Genomic DNA, 20,653 nt, shown 5'->3' on the forward strand with positions numbered 1-20,653 from the left:
GGCCAAGATAGCTGTTCCAGCCCTACCATCATGCTGGGAAGAGGGGAAGGGAGTGCATACTCAGTCCTTTTAAGGGTAAGTCTGGGTGTTGCACATATCACCCTGCTCCCATCTCATTGGCGAGAAAGTACTCATATGATGTATCTGTCACAGAGGCCTGGAGATATAGGCTTTATTCTAACTGGATGGCCATGAGTCTAGTGATAATTCAAGTACCAAAAGAAAGAATGGCTCTTAGGGGGAGCCGTTAGCATCTCGGCCACAAGTTTGTTTTTGCAAATGACTGAACTATGCTAAACTGTATTAAATCCATTTAATAGCTACTAGTACATTATAATATGACATTTCTCTTTTTGACATATATAGGGCTAGTAATTGCTTCTAAGCTGAGCCCTGTTATTCTTTTTTGAATTATTTGATATACATTTTATAGATTTCCTGTTGTCTTCTTTTTTGTTGGGGCATAGCTGTCACTGCTCACAGCTATCAGTGTTTTCATACCTTTTCTAATTTGCTATTTTCTTTTCTCTGGGCTGGGGAAGCAGGTAATGATAACCATTATAATGATGCTATGATTTATTGTGTTTTATGTGTGCTACACAGTGTTAGAGACTATTAAATCTTATCTCTAACTTTGGAGCTCTTAGGCAAATATACTCATTTTATAAACAAGGAGGCTGAAGCTCCTGGAATATCAGTAACTTGTTTATGAGAACTGCAACTGTTCGAACCATAATTAAAATAAGAATCGATGCCCTGAGTGAGACCTGGGAATCCTACCTGTAAAAAGTTTGCATGATTTTCATTACAAAGACTTTGCAGCATCTATTTTGACTATTTAGAGGCATATTTATACTTTTTCATTTTTGCTTGGTACAGACAGGAGGATTGCTATATAGTTAAATTCTGGATAGATGAGGTACTCTTTGTCTGAATATATCTCTGTGAATACACTTGTACGCATGTATATACATACAACATCCATACAAACTCATATCTTGTTTTATGAAAACTTTAATAAGCATAGTAGATAAAGAATAGATTTAAAAAGCTTAAAACAATGACTGAAAAACCTACTATGCCTTATAAAAGAATTTGAGCTTTGAGGGGATACTCTTCAAAACAGCATTAACATGAACAATCCCTTTCTCTCTAGCGATCCCAGAGTGGTTCAGATGTGTATTTTGTGAATATATGCTAAGACAATATTCAACCTGAAACATCTCTGAGACTATTTAAAGTTGTTAAATGTATTGAATCAATTAAGATGGGATAGAGTATGTTGCAGTAATAAGCACCCCAAAGGTCTCAGTTTGTTTTCTTTTTAAAAAAACTCCTTTGGCAACATATTTTCATTTTTAAAAATTGCCCTTATATCCATACTCAGATACAATAATAAGACTACCATCCATTTCTATGCAAGTTAATTTCTTTTTGAGCAAAGTATTCTTTAAATTTCAAAATTTAGGGTTAACTGTATTGGCACTGATATCCAAGGTAAAATAAAATAGTTACTACACGACTTACTGTATATGGTAAGTATGGGTTAGAGATGACAAATTAATTAGAAGATTGACCTTTTGTTTATTCTCTTAATGAGTAGCTTAATTTTTCTTTGACATAGTTCTTCCCTATATAATAGATTATAGGATACACTAATCACACTAGCAGAACATGAAAAGTTATAGCCACTAGATCTTTCTCAGATTAGGGATACTATATTGTACCATAGAAATCATCATCATTATCATCATCTCAGTATATTTTAAGAACTGTGAATTTTGTAGTTAATGTTTACAGACTAATAGTAGAAGACACTTCAAAATCAATCGATAGTTTAGGGCAATCAGTGACTAGTGTTATTCGGTATTAGTCATTTTCTCTCCCAACAGTGCTCAACACTGTGATTTGTATAAAACTGGTGCTTAATACATGTCTATGGATTTGGTCTGCTGTGTTTGACTGATGTCTAAGTCATTTGAAAGTATGAGGCTGACATACTATGAAGAAGAGAAGGCATCGTGTAGAACCGTTTATATTTCTGATTTTGGAAAAAATGATATCTTGCAGAGTCATGATTGTTCTCAGGTATTCTCTTGAGCTACGGATTTTAGCTCAAATAAATGAAAATAAATGTATTTAAAACTATAGACATATTATGAATAATGAAAAAATTGGGAAACGTGTAGATAGTGATATACAATAATCTTATAGCTTCATCAGTTTGAGATTTAAAATTTAAACTGCCCATTTTGTCCCTTGCGGAAAAAGTTAACTGACATATTTGTGGTGAATAGTGATAAAATCATTACATTCATAAAAAGAATAAGTTACCTAATTTCCTCTAATTCTTCTTTAGGTCGCGATTTAATTTGTATCCAGTCTATGGATGGAATGCTGATGGTGTTTGAGCAGGAGAGCTATGCTTTTGGGAGATTTCTCCCTGGTTCTCTTTTACCTGGCCCTCTTGCTTACAGTTCCCGTACAGATTCCTTCATTACTGTTTCATCCTGCCGACAAGTGGAAAGTTACAAGTAAGTTTGGATCTTGAATCTTTGGAATCATGGTTTTTTATGTGTATGCTGCTGATAATTTCTTATCCACAAAGAGCTTGAATATTGCAAATGAAAAAGAAGTGGTTTCTCTGATAAAATGTAATTGTGGTGACTTAGAGGATATCATTTACATATCATAAAACATTTGAAAGGCAGTATAGTGCACAGATTGAGAGGAAGGATTTGGAGAGAGGCACACCTGGATTGGAGTCCTGATTTTGCTACTCACAGCTGTTTGATGGTCAGTGTCCTTATCCTGAATGTAAAGGAGGTAATAACATCTATTTCGACAAATTTGTTAAAAGAATTAAGTGTATGTCAAGTTACCACCCCATAGAAAATGCTCAATAATTATTGCGATTGTTCCTTGAATTATAAATAATAAAACACAGTCTGAGTGAAAAAAAGCTAGGTACAAATACATATATAGAATGATTTTATAACAAAAAAAATGTATATGACATAGGAAGAATACTGGCAAGAAATACAAGTGTGTTTATGAATGTTTTTAAAAGAACAGCTTACAGAAGTGAAGTATGAAAATGACCCTATGAAAACAGCTTATACTTTTTGCTAGAAATTCATATTGATTTTGGTGAATTGTGTTTCAGAGAGACCGTTTTCTTCTCTACCAGCTAAATTTCAATAAAAATTATGGTTTTGAGTTTTTGGAGGCTGTGTTTTTTATTGGAAGGGAGAATGGGAAAAGAAGTAGAAATCCTTTCTGGGAAAAGAAATAGACTTGGAGAATCATAATATTTTAAGTAACTTTATTGTTGTTATCTTACTGATGGCAGCATTTAGAACTTTAAACATCTAAGCAACACTTCATTATAGCCTTTCAGTATTATTTTTGGCCACATGATTTTTCCCAAGGCAGGAAGAAAATATAAATTCATCAGGCAACAGATGTAAATTTTTGCCTTCAAGTTTTATTATTGTGTATATTGCAAGTTAATGTAGTTTTCTCTTAATAAGTGACAATCTACATTCTGAGAATTATTGTTGAGGCACTGAGGATTTAAAACTCTGAAAATAAGCAAATGTTTGTGACTAAGCAGAAGTTAACTGATGGAGGTAGGGTATCATTATGTCATATTCATCCTACAACTCCTATGGCGCTTGTCCAAAGGAGATGAGTGAGTTGTGGCATTGCTACTGCTAATAAATAAAATATCATAATTATTATGAGAAGCTGGGAAAAATACCTGTATAATTCATTCAATCCTGCCAAAACTTAAGCAATATTGAGAAGATCTGCTTTTCACCTTTCCACCCAGTTCTTGCCAAGTAGGGTGATACTAGCAGTGTTACACTGGGGTCATGATACAAAGATGTGAATGTTCCATGACTTACTCTTTGAAATATGGGAATAGGAATTAATTTGGTAATAACTCCAGGAGTGATTGGATGAGAAAACAATGTGTAGGTTTCCTTAACGTGAAGGTTTAATCTCACAGAACTCATACTGTTTTAACTGTGGTAATTCTCCAACATACTGATCTATTAAATTCATCTCCATCTAAGACTAAAAAAGTGCACACTTTATTTATTATGTGGATCTTTTAAAATGGTAAAAATGCATGGGATATGTGATTATTGTGAAATGATGACAATCAAGAGGGTTTATAACATTGAGTAGTATGTTGTATTTATATATACTTTCAACTTTAGTAGATTAAATGGTAATCACAGGTGTAATTTAGGATGGGAGAAAGCAGGAAAACTGTAAGTTTGGTTTTTGGAGACTTCATGAAATCTATTTATAATCAGTTAAAAATATAATCAGTTAATAGAAAAGGCTTTTAAGACATAATTCATTTTCATTTTTGATATTGATGTTTAATTACTTTAAAAACAGATCAATTATGTTCAAATAGGAACTAGAGAAGGCTATGAGTCTCAAACTTTAGTGTGCATAAGAATCATCTGAGCATCCTTTTATGAAATGCACATTTGCACGTTCTTAATCCCCAACCCCTTAGATTTTGATTTAGTAGGTTTGGGGAAAAGACCCAGAAATCATCACAAATACACACCCCAGGTGATTCTAATTCAGGACATACTTTGAGTGTTGTTTTTCTTTTGAAGTGAGAGTTTTTTTTTTTTTTTTTTTTTGGTAGAGGAGGGGCTGTGGGCCATTCCCTTGGCCACATTTGTACAAACTTTGGATCATCTTTTATTCTCTTTTTCTTTCCTTTGCTTGTCAGAATTATATAGTCAGTAAATCGTGACCTTTCTACCTTTTTTTTTTCTCTTATTCAGCCCTTGCTTCCCATTCCCACTGGCATTCAGACCTTTATCTTTTCACTTGGATTTCTGTTTGTTTGTTTGTTTTTTTTAACCTCTAATGTAGACTTTGAAGGGCCTTTCTCATAGCTATTCTTTTAAAACACCTCTTTATGCCAGAATAATTTTTGTTGTCCATTAAAAAATCTAAATCTTCTCATATGACATTCAGTGCTCTTTATGCTCCAGTCCCATTTTACCTCTGTTAAGTGAACTTTCAGATTTGGAAGGGACTTTTAAAATTAAGTGGTTTAAATATCCTCCTTTTTTTTAACCTCCTAGATATATTATTGCCCAACACACTGATTTTTGCCCAATATCATATTTGCTTTTTGTATTGTGCTAAAATGTTCCAGAGTATGTCTTACATTATCAGGTTCCTGAGAGCAGAATCTGTTTTAAATACCTGTTCACTAAAGGAGTAATTCAGTTCATTGGTTCAGTCATTCATTCAGCAAACATTTTTCAAGAGGCTTCTCTGTGCCACACACTGTGCAAAGCACTAGAGATGCAAAGCCAGATAAGACCTGTCTCTTGTCCTCCAGCAGTTTGCCAGCAAGTGGGGAGGTAGCAAGTCAATCAGCTGCTTCAGTTCATTGTGATACTGGCTATGGCAGCACTGTGCACAGGAAACTGAGAAGCCTAGAGGTGATACCTTTAAATAAGAGTTGAATGTAAGGAGGCTCCCGGAAGAAGTATACTTGCCAGGAGTTTTATCTTTCTCCCCTGTTTGCTATACACTTTCCCCTGTACCCCTACAGTGGCTCCTAATATTAATACATTGCTAAGTAGACAATAGTCTTTAAATCAGTATTTTAAAATCTGTTTGTTGAATTTAATGGATAGTATTTTAAAAAGAGGATTGTGTTCTTCACCAGCCTTAGGCTCTTGCCAAACTGAAATATTTGGTGTTATTCATATATATTCAGAGCTTCTCTCTTTCTCTCTCCTCTTTTGCTCATGCTGTACTCTGTATGAAATGCTCTTCCTTCCTTTTCTGTGAATGAAAATTAGGTCTGGAAGCCTCCCTGCTCCCCATTCAGATCTTGCCTGACGTAGCTGTCAGTAACAACTCCTTCTTCTCAATTCACAGAGTAATTTTTCACTGCTTTCCATAAGCACTATTCATGCTTTCACTGATATGACATTTACTTGTTTTTCTCCTTGACTAGGCTAAATGTTCCTTGATAGCAGGGATTTTGTATCCCCTGAAGTGCCTAGCATTGTACCTTGCTGAAAGTAGATGTTTGACAAGATCTTAATGAAGGAATGAAAAGTTTATGAGGAAACCTTCTATTTTGTTATTGGCATCTTCCAATGAAAATGATTCTCCCAGGCATAATCAAGAATGCTTTAACTATAGCTGGAATGAATGTAGTAATGCTCTGTATCCAGAGCCTCCAATTCTAGTAGAGTTCTGCAGGTTAAGTATCAAAGTTCCCAAATCTCCTGGTACACTTTGAGGTGACAACTATTTTTCATTTGAAAATAAATGATTTTGGAGGGTTTACTTTTGTGTTCGGTGACACCTCAATCCATATTTTAGTTACTTGCTGCTGTTTTTACGATGTGATACAGAGGAGCACTAAATTATACGGTTGAGTTTGTCATTGGTACTCCACAGGACCTGTTAAGCGTTTGTGGCTATTGGTTCAAAAAGTACCACTGTTCACCTGGACTTGCTGTATCTGTGATTAGTGCCCTTTCTGTTCTGAAAAACACATGTGACACTCTTTCATTAAATCTTTTTACATTGGACCTGATTACTCTTTCAGCAGTTCCAACAAGGGAATTTTATTCTTTAGCTTATATCACGGAACACTTGAGCGATAAGAAAAAAAAATCCAAGTGTTTTCTTTATTTCAGAAATTCCAAGTCTGCTTGGAATTGTTTGGTTTTGGAAACAGATTTCCATGTACATTATTGGTCACAGTTAAGAGAATTTAAGGAAGAATCATAAAATAAATGCTGTTGTAAGTTTGTCATCATCTAAATTTACTGTCAGTTACGTTTAGTAATAAAATACTCTTCTGAGTTGTCTTCTGGGAAGAGAATTGGTCTGGATTTAGAAATCAGGAGTCAATTTTGGCTGTGTCTGTGCCTGCTGTTTTGATGTTAATGAGGCCACTTTAGGGGTTCACTTATGCCTCACATGAAATAATAACTCTTTTTAGTTATATAAGAAGCTTCAAACAGCTCAAAATCTTTGGATATAGCAACAATCTCATTAATATCCATATCATCCTCTGGTAGGTTGGTGTCTGCAGGAAATGAATGGTCTATGTAATTAATTGCCCAAGGTTAGATCCATTTGCAGGACCAGCTCTGGACTGATGTTCCAGTCACTAGTGCATACTAATTTCTGTTACCATGAACCAGAGAGAGTAAAGCAATCTTATTTGGAGGTTGGACTATGAGGTCTAATTTTTTGGGGAGTTAGGGATTTTGAAGGTCAGTCTCAGATGGTGTTGAGATATTTGCTGCAGCTACCTATGGGATTTTTTAGCATGATTTTACAAGGCCGAGATCTTCAGCCTCCTACCCTTTTTTGTCTCATTTCCCATGACTCATTCCTCTCCGCCATGCATCTCTCCTAAACTCCTGCCATGGCCTTTCATGTCTCTTTTACTGCTGCATGCCTTTGCATGTGCTGTTTGCTTTGCCATAATGCCTTTTACCTCTTTAACAGCATGATGAGTTTTCACTCATTTTTCAAAACCTAGCTTTCTCCTCCTGAACTGATACCAAGAACATATTTATTTCCTCCACCCCAATTACCTGTTCCTGCGATCGTATTCCCTTGGTACTTATATGCATACCTTCTATTAGCACAGGGCACTCTGAGTTACACTTATTTGTTTGTATATGAATCTTCACAACTACTTTGGAAGGTCCTGGTGGATATAGGTCATGTAGTAGTTTTCCCCCTTGTTAATGCTTATATGAGATCCCTACTATATGTTTATTGAATGAATGAACTTTATATACATTAAGCTTTCTTATTAACTGTAATTTTCATGAATGCATTGCAAAATCGATCTTAATTCATAGTCATTCTGCATTCACTGAAAATTGGAGACTTTTTACAAATTAAGTATTGCTGATTGAGATAGAAGGCTTTAAGAGTTGGTATATGGGCTTCCCTGGTGGCGCAGTGGTTGAGAGTCCGCCTGCCGATGCAGGGGACACAGGTTCGTGCCCCGGTCCGGGAGGATCCCACATGCCGCCGAGCGGCTAGGCCCATGAGCCATGGCCGCTGAGCCTGCGCATCCGGAGCCTGTGCTCCACAACGGGAGAGGCCACAACAGTGAGAGGCCCGCGTACTGCAAAAAAAAAAAAGAGTTGGTATATGACATTTGAATACCAGTGTAAATTTCGGTACTTGTTTAGATATTCTGCATTGCCTTTATTTATTCAGGTCCCTGATGTTTACACTATCAGACATCTTTCTTTAGACAATATGAGATGTCTGAATATATCTACCTACTAATTTTCCTCTTAGCTATCAAAGAGCAATGTAAGAAGTTTTGATTCAATAAGAGGGAAAGGCTTAATTATTTGTTGAGATGTTTTTGTTAACCTTCTAATACCTTTTCTCTGCTAAGTGTTACCTTTTGGAGAGCCTTCCCTATCTCCTCTATGTAACTAGATATGCACCAACAATAAAAGTAAGAAACTTCAAAAAAAAAAAAAAAAGAGGGAAAGGAATCTATGAGCCTAAAATTTCTTCATTTTGAGTAGGATTATTACTCTAACAATACACCATAAATTAATGTGAGTAAGGGAATTTAAACTTTATTGTCTGAATCATTTCTAAATTGAATGATATTTATAAATTGTTTTTAAGAATGATTTGAGCTAAATGTTACCATTTTTTAATTTTTAACTTTTAAAAAATTTATTTTATTGAAGTATAATTGATTTACAATGTTGTGTTAAATGTTACTATTGAAATAAAAGCTTTAAAATACTTATAGAAAGTTATAATGTCCATTATTGAGAACTTATTACATACCAGATAAATTACTATGTGATTTATCTCTATGTATATATAAATCTGTATCTGTCTATGTGTTTGTCAGTCTGTTAATCAATAATTGGGCACCTAGTGTATACCAGATACTGTACTAGGCACTAAATTATTTTTTAATTCTTTTAACAATGCTTCAGTTTGAGATTATTATTGCATTTTATAGATAAGACAGAGTGATTAATTAAAAAAATTTTCTCAACTAGTTAATGCTTTAGCTGGGAATTAAACTCAGGTGTTCTGGGGTCCATAAATTATCTATTAATAATTTCTACTATTTCTACTACTACTTTTTTGGGGGGTTTGCAACAAGTCGTCTGGTTGCTTTGCATTATTTGTATTTTTTTCTATTTTGTGTTTTGGTGCTGGATCTTTCTTGAGTATTGTTTTTGTCACATAAACTTCTAATGGAAATGCTTTGATATGTGGCAGAGCTATTTTTCCAACATTGAATTTTGGGACATATGGTTATAATTTCTTTACCATTGCAGGTTTACATAGTCTTAAGCCACAGTATCATTCAGTATGAATTCATTACTAAATTTTACAATTTTTAAAATCAAGGGGAAGGTTATTCGTAAGGTTTGTAGATAATGTGCATTTAAAAATTTTAGCTATACCTAGATTATGTGTTTTTAAAGTTTAAAATAATTTACACTTTTTAACTATAAAGTCACTTACAATTATTCCATATCTTTTAAACAGATACCAAGTACTTGCTTTTGCAACGGATGCAGATAAAAGACAAGAGACTGAACAGCAAAAACTTGGTTCTGGAAAAAGACTAGTTGTAAGGCCTTTTAAAAATATATGAAAATTTTAGTAATGTTATATTTAATTATAGATGTTCATTTAGAATAAGAATTCCTGGGAATAAAAATTTAAAAAACATATATTTTAGCCATTTCTCTTTTCTGTGTTAAAGTTATGTCAATGATCAAAGAATTTAGTTGCCTATTATTGAGCAATGGAGATACATGCCTAGTCATGGTCATAATATAGCAGATTATAGAGTTGTACCACTAGAATGATAGGTATCCAGATGTGGTCACTTTTAACTGAAGTGATTATAAACTAACAAAATAAAAATAGAAAAATTAAAAATTCCTTTAATAGGCAAAAAAGTTGCTACTAATAGGCATGTGATGAAATATATAAGTAAAAGATGAAAAAATGTTCACAGTCTACAAAGATAAAGTTAGCTCAAAGACAAACGTGGACATTTGATAACTTGAAAAAGTAGTTTGAAGAAAATTGTTTGAATTTTATTGTTTCTGATCTTTAATCCACTCTGAGTATATTTTTCTATAAGGTGTGGCAAAATGTTCTAATCTCATTCTTTCACATGTAGCTGCTCAGTTTTCCCAGCACCACTTACTGAAGAGACTGTCTTTTCTCCATGGTATATTCTTGTCTCTTTTGTCATAGATTAATTGACCATAGGTGTGTGGGTTTATATCTGGGCTCTCTATTCTGTTCCATTGATCTATGTGTCTGTTTTTGTGCCACTACCATGCTGTTTTGATTACAACAGCTTTGTAGTGTAGTCTGAACTCAGGGACTTACTTCCAGCTTTGTTCTTTTTCTCAGGATTTCTTTGGCAATTCAGAGTCTTTTGTAGTTCCATATAAATTTTAGGATTATTTGTTCTAGTTCTGTGAAATATATCATGGGCATTTTAATAGGGATTACATTAAATCTGTAGATTGCTTTGGGTAGTATGGACATTTTAACAATATTAATTCTTCTAATCCAAGAACATAGGATATCTTTCTATTGCTTTGTATCATTTTCAAATTCCTTCATTGATGTTTTATAGTTTTTAGAGCACAGATCTTTAACCTCCTTGGTTAAGTTTATTCCTAGGTATTTTATTCTTCTTTATGCGATTTTAAACAAGATTGTTTTCTTGCTTTCTCTTTCTGACAGTTCATTATTTATAGGAAAACAACAGACTGTCTGTATTGATCTTGTATTCTGCAACTTTCTGAATTCATTTATTAGTTCCAATAGTTTTTTGGTGGAGACTTTAGGGTTTTCTATATATAAAATACCATGTCATCTGCAAAGAGTGATAGTTTTACTTCTTCCCTTTCAATTTGGATATGTTTTATCTCTTTTTCTTGTTGGATTGCTGTGGCTAGGGCTTCCAATACTATGTTAAACAAGTGTGAGAGTGGGCATCCTTGTTTCGTTCCTGATTTTAGCAGAAATGCTTTTGGGTTTTCATCATTGAGTATGATGTTAGCTATGGGTTTGTCATAAATGGCCTTTATTATGTTGAGATATGCTCTCTCTATACCATCTTTGATGAGAGCTTTTATCATGAGTAGATGTGGAATTTTGTCAAATGCCTTTTCTGTGTCTATTGAGAGGATCGTGTGATTTTTATCTTTCCTTTTGTTAATGTGGTGTATCACATTGATTGATTTGCAAATATTGAACCATCCTTGCATCCCTGGAATAAATCCAACTTGATCATGGTGTATGATTCTATTTATATGTTGTAGGATTCAGTTTGCTAATATTTCATTGAGGATTTTTGCATCTATATTCATTAAAAGTATTAACCTGTAATTTTCCTTTTGTGTAGTGTTTTTGTCTGGTTTTGGTATCAAGGTAAAGGTGGCCTCATAGTATGGATTTGGGAGTTTACTGCCCTCTTTAATTTCTTGGAAAAGTTTGAGAAAGATAGGTAAAATTCTTCTTTATATTTTTGGTAGAATTCCCCTGTGAACCTGTCTGGTCTTGGACTTTTGTTTGCTGGAATTTTTTTTTAAATTGCAAATTCAATTTCACTGCTAGTGATCCATTTATGCAGATTGTCTATTTCTTCCTGATTCAATCTTGTCAGGTTGTATGTTTCTAGAAATTTGTCCATTTCTTCTAGGTTGTCCAATTTGTTGACATAAAGCTGTAGTATTCTCTTATGATTTTTTGTATCTTGTGGTATTGGTTGTTATTTCTCCTCTTTCATTTCTTATTTTGTTTATTTGGGTCCTCTCTTTTCTTCTTGGTGAGCCTGGCTAAAGGTTTATCAATTTTGTTTATCTTTTCAAAAAAGTAGCTCTTGCTTTCATTGATCTTCTCTCTTATATTTTTTGTCTCTATTTTATTTATTTCCTCTCTGATCTTTATTGTTTCCTTCCTTATGCTGACTCTGGGCTTTGTTTGTTCTTCTTTTTCTAATTGCTTTAGATAGTAGGTTTGGTTGTGTATTTGAGATTTATCTTGTTTCTTGAGGTGGGCCTGTGTCTATAAACTTCCCTCTCAGAATGGCTTTTGCTGCATTGCATAGATTTTGGAAAGTTGTGTTTCCATTTTCATTTGTTTTGAGGTATTTTCTGATTTCCTCTTTGATTTCCTCATTGACCAATTGGTTTTTTAGTAGTATGTTGTTTAACTTCCACGTTTGTGCTTTTCCCATTTTTCTTTCTGTAATTGATTTCTAGTTTCATACTATTGTGTTTGGAAAAAATGCTTGGTATAATTTCTATCCTCTTAAATTTGCTGATACTTGTTTTGTGGCCCAGCATGTGATGTGTTCTGGAGACTGTTCCATGTACACTTGAAAAGAATGTGTATTCTGCTGGTTTTGGATGGAATGCCCTGTAGGTATTTATTAAGTCCAACTGGTTTATTGTGTCATTTAAGACCACTGTTGTGTTACTGATTTTCTGTCTTGATGATCTGTCCATTGATGTAAGTGGGGTTTTAAAGTCTTCTACTATTATTGTATTCTTGTCAATTTTCCCCTTTATGTCTGTTACTATTTGCTTTATATATTTAGGTGCTCCTGTACTGGGTGCATATATGTTAATGATTGTAATATCCTCTTCTTGTATTGATCCTTTTATAATGATATAGTGATATTATTATATAATATCATGTATTATATTATTATGATATTATAATGATATAATGCACTTCTTTGTCTTTTGTTATAGGCTTTGTTTTAAAGTCCATTTTGTCTGATATGAATGTTGCTATCCTTGCTGTCTTGTCGTTTCTGTTTGCATGAATGAAATATCTTTCTCCATCTCCTCACTTTTAGTCTGTGTGTGTCTTTGGCTCTGAAGTGAGTCTCTTGTAAGCAGCATACAGATGGGTCTTGTTTTTTTAATCCAATCAGACACCCTATGTCTTAAAAAATATTTTTTATTGAGGTATAGTTGATTTACACCCTATGTCTTTTGATTGGAGCATTTAGTCCACTGATATTTAAAAAAAATATTGATAGGTATGTACTTATTGCCATTTTATTACTTGTTTTCCAGTTGTTTTTGTAGCTCTTCTCTGTTAATTTCTTCTTCTTTTTGTTTCTTCTCCATGGTTTGATGATTTTCTTTAGTGGTATGCTTGTGTTCCTTTCTCTCTAATTTTTGTGTATCTGTTGTAGGTTTTTGATTTGTGGTTACCATGGGTTTCATATATGTTGACCTACAACTGTATCTACTTGTTTTAAACTGGTGGTCATTTAAGTTCAAACACATTCTAAAGATCTACATTTTTTATTCCCCTCCCCCCATATTTTGTGTTTTTGATGTTATATTTTACGCCTTCATGTTTATCCCTTAACTGTTTATTATAGTTGTAGTTGCTTTTATAATTTTTTTGTCTTTTAATCTTCATAGTAGCTTATTTAAGTGGTTGATCCTCAGTCCTTACTAAATATTTGTCTTTCTTAGTGGGATTTTCCCTTTCCTGTAGATTTTTACTTCTTTCCCACTTAGAGAAGATGTTCTAGCATTTCTTTTAGGGTAGATTTAGTATTGATTGATGAATGCTTTTAATTTTTGCTTGTCTGAGAAGCTCTTTATCTCTCTTTCAATTATAACTGATAATCTTGCTTGGTGGAGTATCCTAGTTTGCAGGTTTTCCCCCTTTCAGCACTTGGAGTATATCATGCCACTTCCTTCTGGCCTGCAAAGTTTCTGCAGAAAAATCAGCTAGTAGTCTTATGGAGGTTCCCTTGTGTATAACTCTTTGGTTTTCTCTTGCTGCCCCTAGAACTCTGCCTTTATCTTTAATTTTTGCCAGTTTAATTATGATATGTCTTACTGTGGATCTGTTTGGATTCATCTTCTTTGGGACCCTCTGTGTTTCCTGTATCTGTATATCCATTTCCTTCTTTAGGTTTGGGAAGTTTTCAGCCATAATTTCATCCAATACATTTTCAACCCCTTTCTCTCTCTCTCTTCTCCTTCTGGGGCTCCTGCGAATGTTGGTACATTTGATGTTATCTCTTAAACTGTTCTCATTTTTTAAATTTGTTTTTATTTTTGCAGTTTCTTGTTAAAATTCTCACTTTGTTCATCTATTCTTTTCTCTAATTCAATTAGTAGTCTTATTACTAATGCTTTGAATTCTTTATCTGGTGAATTGTTTGTTTTTAATTTTTTTTGTGGTACACGGGCCTCTCACTGTTGTGGCCTCTCCCGTTGTGGAGCACAGGCTCCGGACGCGCAGGCTCAGCGGTCATGGCTCACGGGCCTAGCCACTCCGCGGCACGTGGGATCTTCCCAGACCGGGGCGCGAACCCGTGTCCCCTGCATCGGCAGGCAGACTCTCAACCACTGCACCACCAGGGAAGCCCCATTTTTCTGTTTTTTTAGGTGTTTTCTCTTGCTCTTTCTATTGAGACCAATTCCTCTGTCTTCTCATTTTGCTTAACTTTCTCTCTTTCTATGAAATTAGGTGAAACAGTTATCTAATTCAGTGTCCTTATGTGGGAGCATCCTTGTATAGTTTGTATGTGCCCAGTGGTTTTGATGGGAGAGCTGGATTTGATGTGAACATAAATCACATTTTTCCTCAGGGTGTGCTGGCATCTATCACCTTGGTAGGAAGTGGGCTGGAGAAGGAAGGGCTAAGGACAGAGCCAGGTATGAGCCAAGGATTCCCCTCTCTTCAGTGGCCATCACTACCCTATCAAAGGTGGGGTAAGGTCCCAAGTTGCTGGAGCAGAAGCCCTGAGGGTGGAGTCTTTCTGGCTCTGTTCCCTTTAAGTGTGAGCCTTCCCCATTTTCAGCACTGGCACCGTTGTCGCAGAGGGGAGCAGTGCTGGAGTAGGAGTGCCTGTGCAGGCTCTTGGTATTTGAATGGGTGTAGGCTGTGGTGGTCCAGCCATAGACAGAGGTTAGGCTTCTTCTGATGTGCTGCCTGTGCTGCCCCCTCCCTGGTTAGACAGTGCTTTTGGTCTTAGCTGCCTCTGTGTTTCACTGCTGAGCTCTTTCCTCAGTCATGGCAGCCTTCACTACAGTGTGGAGCTGCAATGTGAAGTAAGCAGTGCTGGAGCATTCAGTCTGCTCAGGCTGGGGCACTCACGAGGCGGTTGCAGGAAACCAGTCAGCCACCCATGAAGTTTCGATCTGCACGTTCTGCCCTGTTTTGGGAGTGAACAAGCATGTGTGCACTCCTTCTGACCTGGATCTGGGATTCCCCCAACCTTCCTATTAGTCCCACCTGCCCTCCAACCAGCCAAGGGGGTTTGTCTTCTCTGTGCAGGACCCCAGAGCTAGGGTGCCCAACATGTAGTTCAAATTGCTCACTTCCCAGGGAGGATCTCTGCCTGTGAAGCCTCACTTCTCCTCTGAGCCCCGTCCCTCACACAGGTCCTGACCTGATCGCTTCTCTTCCCTTTCTACCTGATTATGTGTGGATCTCTCTTCCAGCCTTGGTTGTACAGGAGTCTTTCTGCCAGTTTCCAGTTAATTTTTGGTGAGAATTGTTCCACATATGGATGTATTTTTGCTGTGTTTGATGCCGGAGGTGAGTTCTACATCCTGTGACTCTGCCATCTTGATTTCCTTCTCCAAGAGCAGAGGTCTCCTCTGTCTTCTAGCTTGCATTGTTCCCATGAGAAATCTTTCATCTTATCTTTGTCCCTTTGTATATAATGTCTTTTTTCTCTGGATGTTTTTCAGATTTTCTCTTGTCACTTGTTTTGAGCAATTAGATTATGATGTGTTTTGTGTAGTTTTCCTTTCTTTCATTCCTTTTTCGATGCTTAAGATTTGTTGAACTTCGTATATCAGTGAATTTATATGAAATTTAGAAAATTTTTAGCTATTAATTCTTCATATATATTTTTCTGTTCTCCATCTTTTCTCCTGTCCTCTCAATTACACATACATTTAGGGTACTTGAAGTTACCCTACAGGTCACAGATTTTCTTTTTCTTTTCAAAAATTCTTTTTTCTATTTCATTTTGGATAATTTCTACTGCTATGTTTTCAAGGTCACTAATATTCTTTCTACAGTGTCTAATCTGGTATTAATTCCCATCTGGTAGAGCTTCTATCTCTACAAGTTCACTTCGGGTGATTTAAAAAATATCTTCCATGTATCTACTTAACTTTTTAAAGATAAAGAATATAGTTATAATAATTGTTTTAATGTCCTTGTTTTCTAATTCTAACATCTATATCTTTTTTTTTAATGTCTGATCTTATTTATTTGTTACTCTTAGAACATCTCATTTTTGACTGGACTCAGACTTAGAAGTAGAAGCTTTCAGAGAGGACAGCCTCCAACTCTTGGCAATCTGTTCCTGGCGTTTTTCTTTGGCCTCATTCATCCTCCTGGCCCAAAGTTTAGCATATTCTGCAGCCTCTTCCTTATTTTTCATAGTACACTGTTTCTTCAGAGCAATACACCGATGTTTGTCTTGCAGAACACGTGGAGTAACAAGATGCTGAATCTTGGGTGCTTTGGTCCTAGGTTTCTTACCTTCTTTGTTTAGGTGCTTTCTCACAACATATTGGTGGACATCATCTTCTTTAGAGAGATTGAAAAGTTTGCGGATTCTGCTAGCTCTTTGGAGCCCCAGGCGATGAGGCACAGTAGTATCAGTGAGTCCAGGAATATCCTTCTCCCCTTTTTTATCGATGACCAAATTGAGAACTCTCAGATTGGCATCTACAATGCAACCCCATGCAGATTTGCCCTTTCTTTCTCCAGTCCTCCTTGGTCTGTAACAAGAATGCCCCTTACTCAGTAGCAGGTGGACTTGGCCATGGGTCAAAACACCCTGTTTCATGGGGAAACCCTGTTTGTCGTTTCCACCACTGATTCGGACCATGTAACCCTTCCATTCTTCTCCCGGAGCATCAGCAGCAACTTCTGTGGCCATACGCTTCTGATAAAAGGTATGAAGTTTTCATTCATCGTCCACTTCAATGAGTTACTGGCAGCCAGTGGCTGGGAAAGAGATGTTCAGCTTCATTCTGAAGTGGCCGACCGCCTCTGAGGCGCCACAAAAAAGAGTCTGTATCAATTTTGAGTGAATTTCAGTTTATTTATTTATCTCCACATCATGGATCACATTTTCCTTTTTCTTTACATGCTTGGTAATTTTTTATTAGATGCCAGGATATAGTCAATTTTACTTTGTTGGGTGCTAGATATTTTTGTGTTTCTATAAATCTTCTTGAGCTTAGGCCTGGGAGACAGTTAAGTTAGTTGGAAACAGTTTGATCTTTTTGGCTCTTGCTTTTAAGTCTTGTTAGGTGGGACCAGAGCAGTGCTCATTCTGGGGCTACTTATTCCCTACTCCTGAGGTAATACCCTTTGAGTGCTCTATCCACCTCCCTTTGAATTATGAGGTGTTCCAGTCTGGCTGGCGGGCACTGGCAGTATTCCAGGCCCTTTGTGAATGCTGGGCACTGTTACCGCTAATCCTTTTGAGTGGTTCTTTCCCTGGCTTTGAGTAGTTTTCTACATGAATGTGCTGATAAGTACTCAGCTGAATACTTGAGAGGATTCTTTACAGATCTCAGAGTTCTGTCCCTGTGCTGCTCTCTTTCTTTGTCATGCTGTCTTATGCACTCTAGCTGCCTTGGTTTTTCTGAACTCTTATCATCCATCTCCTCAACTCAGGGAGTCTGTTGGGCTTTGCCTGGGTTGTTTCTCCCTGTGCCATGGCCTGAAAACTCTCTCATGGCAGGAGCAATTTTACCACTCACCTCATTTATTTTCTGTTTTTAAGCGGATTGCTGTCCTTTGTTTTCTGATATCCAGTGCCTTGCAAATGGTTGTTTCATACATTTTGTCTGTGTTGTGGTTGTTTCAGATGGATGGTAGATTTTTTTCCTATTACTCTATGACGGCTGGAAATGGAAGAAATTTTAAATCATTGTTCTTAGTAAACTTCTGTGCATTTTGAGACTCATTAATTTAGAATGTGGTATATTTCCCTAAGGACAGGTTACAAAGAGTGGCACTCAGTACCTAGTGAACTGAAAGTATTTAGTGGCAGGATCTTGGCCTGTGGCCTCAGAAACTTTGCCTATCCACTCTGAATGAATCGTCATCTCTCAGAGTCAGGGACACATCAGCCTGAGTTACAAGCACTGAAAAGTAATGCTAGAATGCTAGCCTATTATATTGTAATGAGAAATATTAACTGCCTTAGGACTGATGTTCATGTCTTGTGTCCAGTAGAATCTTTTCATATAGGTAAACTACACTTGAACTAAGTGGCAATTGAATGATTTCTTGGTGTTGAATCTGAATTTAGATGAAGATAATCTGATGCATCTACCTATATTCACTATGCTGTCTCCCTATTCCAGATTGTTCTTATATACACACTGATTATATTTGCCTCTCTGGCTAGCCCCATTTGGATTTCATACCTTCTTCAGATATTTTAATCCTAAAGTAGACAGATTAATACCTAAATCATTTCTGGATGGCATGAAATTTATATATATATATATATATAAAAAAATTTTATTTTTTGGCTGCTTTGGGTCTTCGTTGCTGCATGTGGGCTTTCTCTAGTTGTGGCAAGTGGGGGGCTACTCTTTGTTGTGGTGCGCGGGCTTCTCATTTCAGTGGCTTCTCTTGCTGTGCAGCATGGGCTCTAGGTGCGCAGGCTTCAGTAGTTGCAGCATGAGGGCTCAGTAGTTGCGGCACGTGGGCCCTAGAGCACGCGGGCTTCAGTAGTTGCAGCACACAGGCTCAGTAGTTGTGGTGTGTGGGCTTAGTTGCTCTGCAGCATGTGGGATCTTCCCGGACCATGGATCAAAACCGTGTCCCATGCATTGGCAGGCGGATTCTTAACCACTGCACCACCAGGGAAGTCCATCTATCTATCTGTCTATCTATCTATCTATCTATCTATCTATCTATCTATATATCTACCTATCTTTAATGTGACTTTTCATATCTCTTCTTTGAACTTTTATTTGTTGATTCTTGCCTCAAAGCCTAACTTTGAGGGCAATCTTACTTCCTCTTTATCCACATAATTTTGTGCATTCCATCTCACATTGCATTTCCCTGATGATTAGTGGTGGTGAGCATTTTTTAATATACCTGTTGGCCATTTGTATGTCTTATTTTGAGAAATGTCTATTTAGGTCTTTTGCCCATTTTAAAATCAGATATTTGTTTTCTTGCTATTGAGCTGTCTGAGTTTCTTATATATTTTTGTATATTAACTCCTTACTGGCTATATGGATATAGTTTTTTCCATTTCATAGATTGACTCTTCACACAATTGATTGTTTCCTTTGCTGTGCAGAGCTTTAAAAAATATTTTTTTATTGAATAAAAGACTTTAAATTCTATAATGCTTTACAATTTTCAAAAGTTTCACACACATGATTTCATATCATCCCATAATGACCTTTTTTTTTTTTTTTTCCCTGCAGAAGCTTTTTAGTTTGATGAAATCCCTTTTGTCTATTTTAATACTGTTGCCTGTGCTTTTGAGGTCATATCCAAAAAAATCATTGAGCTTTTCCCTATGTTTTCTTCCAATAATTTTGCAGTTTCAGTTCTTATGTTTGAGTCTTTAAGCCATTTTGAATTGATTTTTGTGTATGGTATGAGATAGGGGTTCATTTTCATTTCTCTGCATGTGGATATCAAGTTTTCCCAACACCATTTTTTGAAGAGACTGTACCATCTTGCATTGTGTGTTCTTGGTACCTTTGTCAAAGATGAGTTGACTGTAAATGCAGAGTTTTATTTCTTGGCTCCCTATTCTGTTCCACTGGTCTAGATGTTTGTTTTTTATGCCAGTTCCATGCTGTAGTTTTGTAGTATATTTTGAAATCAGGTAGTATGATGCTTCCAGCTTTGCTCTTTTTGCTCAAGATTGCTTTGGCTATTTGGAGTCTTGTGGGTTCATATGAATTTACATTTTTTTTCTATTTCTGTGAAAAATGTCATTGGAATTTTGATAGGGATTTGAATCTGTAGATCACCTTGGGTAGTAGGGACATTTTAATAATATTAATTCTTCTAATCCATGAACATGGAATATCTTTCCATTTATTTGTGCTCTTCAATTTCTTTCACCAATGTTTTATAGTTTTTGATGCACAAATCTTCACCTCCTTGATTAAACTTATCTGAGTGTTTTTGAACCACTGAATAGCTAATATCATTTGGTAAAAGATGGGGCAAAAACTATTAGAGTCTACAAAATATCAGAAATAAGGTCATAGGAAAAAAAAAAGTGAATGAAGGTTAGCCAATCTTTTTTTTTAAAATTTTTTAAAAAATTTATTTATTTTGTTTATTTATTTTTGGCTCTGTTGTGTCTTTGTTGCTGCATGCGGGCTTTTTGTAGTTGTGGTGAGTGGGGGCTACTCTTCGTTGAAGTGCGCAGGCTTCTCATTGTGGTGGCTTGTTTTGTTGAGGAGCACAGGCTCTAGGCACGTGGGCTTCAGTATTTGTGGTACACGGGTTCAGTAGTCGTGGCTCATGGGCTCTAAAGCGCAGGCTCAGTAGTTTGGTGCACGGGCTTAGTTGCTCCATGGCG

General features: G+C 36.0%; 1 protein-coding gene and 1 pseudogene across 7 annotated transcripts in view; one reads left to right on the plus strand and one right to left on the minus strand.

The window, feature by feature from the left end:
- The window catches only part of BBS9 (Bardet-Biedl syndrome 9), a 614,322-nt gene that overhangs the window by 96,689 nt on the left and 496,980 nt on the right, over positions 1 to 20,653 (plus strand). For 5 of the 6 annotated variants that reach the window (XR_013829928.1, XR_013829929.1, XR_013829930.1 and 2 more), the window contains 2 exons: positions 2,360 to 2,534; positions 9,580 to 9,664. Coding sequence is in view for 1 of the 6 variants with exons in the window: in XM_079932453.1 (XP_079788579.1) it covers positions 2,360 to 2,534; positions 9,580 to 9,664 (260 nt within the window). In the remaining 5 variants the exon portion in view is untranslated. Of the gene's footprint in view, positions 1 to 2,005; positions 2,089 to 2,359; positions 2,535 to 9,579; positions 9,665 to 20,653 lie in introns of those variants that run through there. The other variant, XR_013829932.1, reaches the window with a different exon arrangement.
- On the minus strand, positions 16,290 to 17,137 carry LOC307191940 (small ribosomal subunit protein eS6-like; annotated as a pseudogene). The gene has a single exon. The product of its transcript is annotated as a small ribosomal subunit protein eS6-like (transcript).

The sequence above is a fragment of the Stenella coeruleoalba genome, assembly GCF_951394435.1.
Source record: "Stenella coeruleoalba genome assembly, chromosome: 9".
NCBI lineage: Eukaryota > Metazoa > Chordata > Mammalia > Artiodactyla > Delphinidae > Stenella > Stenella coeruleoalba.